The sequence below is a fragment of the Battus philenor genome, unplaced genomic scaffold (assembly GCF_028537555.1).
Source record: "Battus philenor isolate CCGP_79_NKW_IND1 unplaced genomic scaffold, ilBatPhil1.0.hap1 SCAF_1, whole genome shotgun sequence".
Taxonomy (NCBI): Eukaryota; Metazoa; Arthropoda; class Insecta; order Lepidoptera; family Papilionidae; genus Battus; species Battus philenor.
Window position 1 is genome coordinate 9,623,701 of NW_027181661.1, and position 7,791 is coordinate 9,631,491.

Genomic DNA, 7,791 nt, shown 5'->3' on the forward strand with positions numbered 1-7,791 from the left:
TAATTATTCTTTCTCCTTTTTGCTTTCGTGATAAATACTTATTTTATCTACTTTATTAATTTATCACTGGAAAAATGGTTAACTGGTAGAAAATGAATTAACATTATGGATTTAACTTCGTCCTTACACAAATGATGTATAAGAAGTGTTCAAATAAAATAAAAGTCAATAAATTAAGCTTTTGAAAAAATAATTATTAAACTTGGTGTTTTCAAGTCGTGTTAAAATCGATTTTGAGTCATATTTAAGATATCCTTATTCAGAAAATTGACCTACTGTATATTAACTTATTACCTAATTTATTAGTGTATTCTGATTACTTTGGATCAGTTTATTTTTATGTATTCGTTTTTTGTTTATTAGAACTGGATAAATCTTTTCCTAAATCCGATAACTGAAAATATTACTTTTATTATTGTTGTTGTTCAGAAAGTAATTTTATTTTTTCCCGGCAGAGGATTTAATTGTATTTTTTCATTGTCATTATACGTTTTGACAGCTGATTTAGCAAGGCTTTCAAGTGAATAAGTTTAATTAATTTTACGCACCAACCAAAAACTACTTTTGGTCGGTGCCCTTTTCAATATGGAGAGCAATAAGCAGCATTTTCGAAATATTTTACTTTTTACTATAGAAAAGGTAAAAATGCTTTTCAAGACAAAAATAAATTAACCGATGTGTATGAAGAAGATGAGTTGACAATATGACAATACGCCAGTGCCAGAACTGGTTTGCAAAATTTCGATCCGGCAACTTTGATGTCGAAGCTGCACCATGTTCTGGAAGCCGGTTGAAGCTGATAAAAACGAGATAAAGGCATTAGTTGATGCAAACCGGCGAATAACAACACGTGAGTTCGCGCGGGTTCCCCATGTCCTCACGGAGAGAAATTTGTGTCGTCGCGTTGACGTCTGTGATTCAATCCTCAAACATCACGAAAATAATTCATTTTTGAAGCGCAGCATTACTGGTGATGAAAAATGGATTGTATATAACAATGTCATATACAAGAGATCATGGAGCAGAAAAGATGAACCGGCTCAAAGCATTTCAAATGTTGGTATCCATAAAAAAGGTGATGCTGCCTGTAAAGTGGGATTTTGAAGAAGTCGCTTTTTGACCTTTTACCGGATAACACAACAATTAATTTGGAAGTCTACTGTCATCAGCTGGACTAACTGAATGATGCACTTCAACAGAGAAGGTGTAGTGTTCCACCAAGATAATGCGAGATATCATACCAGTTTGGTTACGCGCCAAAAGCTTTTACGGCTTGGATGGGATGTACTGCCACCATATTCTCCAGACCTGGCCCCTTCGGATTAATATTTGTTCCGGTCATAGCAAACATTCTTAGACGGTAAAACCTTTACCTCAAATGAACACGACAAAAATCACCTGGATTAGTTTTTTGCCAGCATAGACTAAATTTTTATGAGCGTGGAATCTCCTACTATCAGAAAGAGGGCAAAAGGTGTTAGATTAGAATGGCCAATAAATAATTTTATTAAATGTCTATTCATTATAAGAAGATCGTCTTTAATTTTTACAAAAAAAAACCAATTTACTTGCCGAACAACCTCGAACAACCAAATCAGTTCGATTCAATTGCGAGGATTATTTCTCATAACGATTGTTTTTGGCAACATTACATTGCATTAATAAAATGCAAATATCTATCATAGGATACAGATGAATACATTCCGGAAAAAATTAAAGTTGAAAGTGATCTGTTTTAAGAAATGCAATAATCAAAAATCTGTATCTCTTTGCAAAGGAAACGTTTTTTTTTCTTTTCAATTTGCCGTGCTAAGGAAATGTAAAAAGTAAAAGGTTGGAATTCCGACAAACACAAGAGTCTTCAACGCTACAGCCGCTATGCAGATAGCTTTTGAAATATTTGAATGATATTCCAAGCAGCAGGGATGCAACGAGTTTTCGAGTGGATGTTTCGGTACCTCAACATGTTTGCCTATTATGTATTGCTTTTTAAAATTAATCTAAATTCAGCTTTTAGGTAAAATTTAAACAAACTTAAAAGTTTGTATAAATTTTAAATAAATTAAATATAAAAATGTATTTGATTTATTAAATATATTTATTTAGTAAATCAAATATATTTTGGCTGTAATATTATAAAACGGAAATCGATTGTAAAACAATAAAGTTTATTTAATAATATAGGTGCAAATTTTTAACGGTCGTTTTTTTTAATTTATTTGATTATTGAATGTTTACAATTATTAATTGTGTATATTAAATACATAATTATAAATATGTTTTTAATTTTTATGCCATATTATAGAAATTTAAAAAATCAGAGATTACATCTCTCTAGAAACGTTTATAAACCACAAAAAAGTTAACCCTTTTTACGATTGTGTCATCCAAGAAACCGATGAATTTTTTGTTATTATGTTTGTCCCTTAGTTTTTATTTAATTTACAGTTGGCATATTTAAATAGGAATAATCAGCTTAATTTTTTTCGAAAATTGTAAGCACAGTTTTTTAATTAAAAAAATAATTTCGTAAAAATAATAGTAAGTATTTAGTTCATGTATTAAATATATACAAAATAGTTATTAAACGTCATAATTTTAATGAGCTGTAATATGATAATATTTCTCGTAATATTACGCGTCTGCACCATTACTTTTTTAATGATTGCAAAGTTCTTGGTATACGAGAAACCATTTAACGGAAAGTGAACCGAGCCGTACGCCCGAAAGTCACATCGTTCTTAAAATAATCAGTTGTATTGTTAACAGCCTCGTAAATACTACCTGCTCACAATAACCTCTCAGTTAGCTCTTTTATGTTGGAAACTTTTTTGGTATTATCTTACAAATAAATTTGTTTATGTGTATATTATGTTTGTTTCCTTTACTACAATAAAAAAATAAAAATAAAATTGCCAAAAACATAACTTACGATCTTTTATCAATTAAAGTGCACAAAATACAACATAGTTTATTTATTGTACAATTATGTACATGTACGTATATCAAAATAAAACCAATAAATAACGGATAAAATTTGGCATTTGAAAAGTTTGATGTTGTCCATTTGCAAAAAAAATTTAAGTAGATCGCTGATGGAAGTCGTGTCTTTCCCGGAAAAAGTAATAAATCTTGCTTGGTAGCAGATAGTAAGATTTGACATAGTGGGCGGTGGCCGACGGGTGGGGAACAGGAGCAGGACCGTGCCGGTGTACAGTGGTACTGTACCAGTTACGGGTGTAGGGACAGATCAATAGCTAAGCGTCCTCTCCGGGAGTCGCCGCGAGCGTCGCGCACTCGCGTACTGCACGCCGGCTAGCTAACACGTTGTTCGCTCTCCCAGTCGATACGTAGCCACAAAAATGGAGGTAAGTGCATGTTTAACTATTAATAAATCAATACTATTATTATCCATTCGACTAAACCAGCCAGCGTTTTGCGATAAACAAAACAAATAGTACATTTCAAATTTTAAAAATCGTCTAGACTTATTATCATTCCGTATATTTTATATGTATATAAATATATATATTTCCATGCTAACATGTTAAAAATAATATATACATAGTTAATCGAAATTAGCAATACTATTATATAATTTAACAATTTGATATTGATTTGGTATTAAACAACATTCTTTTTTGTACTTCGTTGTTCTAAATAAAGGACTCTAAATAGTCCTTCGTCAGAGCTGAATAAGCTGCGCAATTTTATTATTTTCTGTGTGTGATCTCTTGGCATTCGAATCAAACACTGTGCTGGTTTCCGTAACTTATGCAATTTGTTCCGTCCCACTCCAACCCGTATTCCGTTAATAGATCTACCATATGTAGGTATTTTTATGGGGCTTTTTGTGGAATGCAGCCTGTACGAGCTTTTTTATATTGGCTTGCTGGCATAAATCAATACTCATGCCTCATTGGAGTAACGGAGATGCAAACGAGTGTTGTATTACTTACAGGCACTGGTCTTTGTTTCTTTGCTTTTATAGGCCTTTGTTCGAATTATAGGTCAGGGATGTATGCCGCCAGAGAACCTGCCACTTGACATATGATTTTAGCGGCAACTTCCAACGATAACAATGCCATTAATGATTATTTAATATGAATATCATTTATTTACAGCATGATCAAAGTACTTGTAAACAATGTTTAAATATAAAATGATGACAACCGGATGCGGCAGAGCATTTCCTGATCAAGTCTTAAGTCTTTTATTATATACATATAGTTTTGTTCATTCGACAGACACGTTATCAAATATAAATGAAGTGACCCGATCGAGATGTCAAGTTTATTTTAGTATCAAGACTCTTACTATGAATCAGTAAATTTGTGGGCTCGACAGTATAGCAGGACGCGTGACTTTATTTATAAACAATCACTATTGTTACGTGTTAATTTATTTAATTGACAAGTTACATTTATCAAATTATAGAGAAAATTGATTCTTTTGTTTTATCAATATTTTGACCAGGTAATATTTTGACTTAATTTTATTTACTGAGTGAATTTATCCTGGCTAACAAAAATATTAAATAATTTTTTTTCTGTCTGTCAAATCTACACATAGCCTCTGCGACGTTTAGACATGTAATTATTTATAGCTATGCGAAATTATTTTAATTACTAGTACATAAAGTTGCAACACTATTATTAACTTGTAATCAGTAAATAAATTAATTGTGCTCGATATGCTACGTAATAACATGGTGTTTAACACCAAGGAATTGAAATTAAAACTACTGGCCATGAGTCTTGTCAGTGTCAGTTACCAGTGCAACGAACTAGGCAAATATTTTTGAGAATAATTAGTTCCATAATTGACTTCTTCACTATTAACAATTGTTGTTTGTTTGTAATTTCTTACAATAATTTTAGAGATTTACATAGCCTATATTTATGAAATATACTTACACACATTTGTGAAATAGTCCATCTGTTTCAAACTATCGAAACAACGTACCAACAATATCACGGACAGACGAAAAATTTCATTATTTATTTATATTAATTTTATTTGAAACAAATAACATGGACTAAAAACGTGGGAAGTTCGTTATTATATATAACGAAATTATTATTAATTCTCACAAAAAACGCGTGAATTTGGAAACTTTTACTTTATTTTCTAAATAAAGTTTCGTTCTTGAGCTTGTTTAAAAATAAATAATGATGTCGATATTGCATACATTTATCATCGTGAGTTCCAGGTGTAGGGGAAAATTGTATTATTACATAATATTTTAATTTTAAATTTTTATTTTGCCTGGAATAATTCACACCGAAATTTGTTAATAGCTAAACAGATTTTTATAATACTTTGTTTCAGTTAAAACATTGCTGGTGGATGGTTTCCTGTTTCATTTTGCTGACGGTAACCATAGCAACGGGCGCCGGGGAAGTTCTGGAGGAAAGTGATCATGAAGTGTTGATTCGTAATGAAAGGGGTGCTAAAAATAGAGGTTATAAAAAACAAATACAACTCAGACTTTTAAAAATTCTCTTGTCTAATACGATAATTCATTTTACATTAACAGGTTCCTCGATTGTTAGTTTTTAATATAATTCTCTATATTGAAGGTAAATAACAAGGTTATGTTATATTTAAAATAATTTTATGCAATGGAACACTAAGAACGACAGGACGAAATTACTTTAAAATTTTTTAGAAATAAAACTAAAAAAACAATCTACTTTTCTGTCCTAAAGTTTTCTTCATTTGTGTTATAAATCAAAAAGTGATTTAAACACGCATCAAGTATATTAATAAATACAAGAAGAAAAAACTATTTGTTTATTTATTTTTTCTTGATTTGGGAATATATCTATTGTCAACACAATGGCTGATGCGAAAACGGTACCCAATTAGAAAATAATTAATTAATACGCGGCGTCACATCATGGCCTAGCTGATTTTTATTATTTATTTGTAACGTGTGTATTTGTAACTCTTTCAGAGACGTGTCGTTACGTGAGGGGTGCTTGGTCCGAATGCGATTCTAAAACCAATATTCGTTCACGCACGTTAACGTTGAAAAAAGGTGACTTTGCTAATTGCGAGCGTACGAAAACTATCCAAAAAAAGTGTAAAAAAGGTAATAATTTTTTAAAAATTCCGTTGATTGTATATCAGGATAATCCATAGTTACTAATATAGCACCATCTAAAAATAATAGATATATGTGTCCTACACAATTTCTACACAGGAGAACTGTATCGTTTTAACGTTTACAAATTATCCATCACTATTGTGAAAGTTCCTTATCGTGTATTGTCAGAAGGGCGCTCAAAATCTTGTATAATTCTCTACGAGACTAAGTTAACATTTTCTACCGTTTATGTTTTACCAAAAATGGGTTTTTCATTTTAGCATGCCGTTATGAAAAATCATCGTGGAGTGAGTGCAGTCCCAATGGCGAGATGTCTCGAACTGATTTGTTAAAGGCCAATAGCGACCCCACTTGCGATCAGAGCAGACGCGTAACTAAAAAATGCAATAAAAATAAACAAGTGAAGTCCACTAAAGATAAGGGTAAGAAGAACAAGAGAGTCTTTGGAGTCTTCTAAAAAGTGCTTATCGTAATTTATTTGGAGTAATAAAAGTATTAAGATTTAAATATAGACATTAAATATTGTCTTTTTTATTCCTCTGAAGAAATCGGATTGTTTTTATTTTAATTTAACATTTGGGTACTTTGTCAGTAGCAGTATGACTTTAGTGAATTTTTATCCGATTTTTAAATTGATGTACAGCGTTAATTAAAAGACAAAATTTCAGTTTCTGTATAAACTATATTGAACGCAAAATATCAATTACAGCGGCAAAATACATTATCTAACTATGATAACTTTTTTCAGGACGCAGGAATCGCCAGTGAAGCGTTGGCAATGGTTGCCAGCTTTTTCAATTAAATAACTTTTTAATTATATCGTAATGATTGTTCATTAAATCTAATTTATGTTTTAGTGCCAAAAAGTACCATATATGCGTCATATATGTAAGTTTTTTATTTTAAGCATTTATTAGCAACAATGTAATATCACAATTTAGTTTTAAATTGTTACACGCCTGGATCCTAAAGATGTTACTTAGCTATACTTTTATTTGTCATCATTAAATTATAGATAAATTAAATCACTTATATGAATAAATAATTAAGTACTTAATTGCTTTTTTCTGTAAAATATAAGTCATAACGCCAAGTTGGTTAGGAAGATTAGTCTTCTATAAAAGATGGTGACTCGACTTACTAACAGACTAAACAATTTTATGGTTAACAACATCAACTTTAATATTAAGGTAATAATGTTATAATAATTTCTTTAAAAAAATCAAAACACGGTTACTTTGATTCTATCGAATAATATATCATTCGATTTCCGTAAAGTATGTATAATAATCTTTACAGGCAGACCGCGACCGCGGTTTTCTTAGTTTTAAAAATTTAGTTATTACACATTAATAAATTTACAACGCAGTACAAAATTTGTTTTATTTTCATTTACCGATGTTTTTAAATTGATTTTGGAAAAAAGGAGGTGCGATTTCTTCCGATATTGAATGAATACATATGAATTATAAAAAGAGATAATATTACTCGTCAATCTTTCTATCATTTTTTGGATATTTCTGTTGTATTAAAGGTTATAATTTGTTTTAATAGCAATACCAGGCTGTCTTCCGCTTACCCGCGCTGCCTTTTCTGAGTGTAATTTTCTAAAATCTATTTAGTAATTAATTGTTTGCCAAAAAAGTAGAGGTCTGAAAAGATAACGCCCCCTCGAGCCA

The 7,791-nt window shown here is 30.8% G+C and overlaps 1 protein-coding gene across 2 annotated transcripts in view; it reads left to right on the forward strand.

Annotated features, from left to right (window-relative positions):
- Positions 1-7,169, forward strand: part of LOC137918449 (uncharacterized) — a 179,984-nt gene extending 172,815 nt beyond the window's left edge. The window contains exons 1-5 of one of the 2 annotated variants that reach the window (XM_068761260.1): positions 3,198-3,368; positions 5,332-5,464; positions 5,960-6,097; positions 6,373-6,534; positions 6,861-7,169. In XM_068761260.1, coding sequence (XP_068617361.1) covers positions 3,363-3,368; positions 5,332-5,464; positions 5,960-6,097; positions 6,373-6,534; positions 6,861-6,880 — 459 coding nt within the window. In that variant the 5' untranslated portion in view covers positions 3,198-3,362 and the 3' untranslated portion in view covers positions 6,881-7,169. Of the gene's footprint in view, positions 1-3,197; positions 3,369-5,329; positions 5,465-5,959; positions 6,098-6,372; positions 6,535-6,860 lie in introns of those variants that run through there. The other variant, XM_068761269.1, reaches the window with a different exon arrangement.
- Positions 7,170-7,791: the final 622 nt, after the last annotated feature.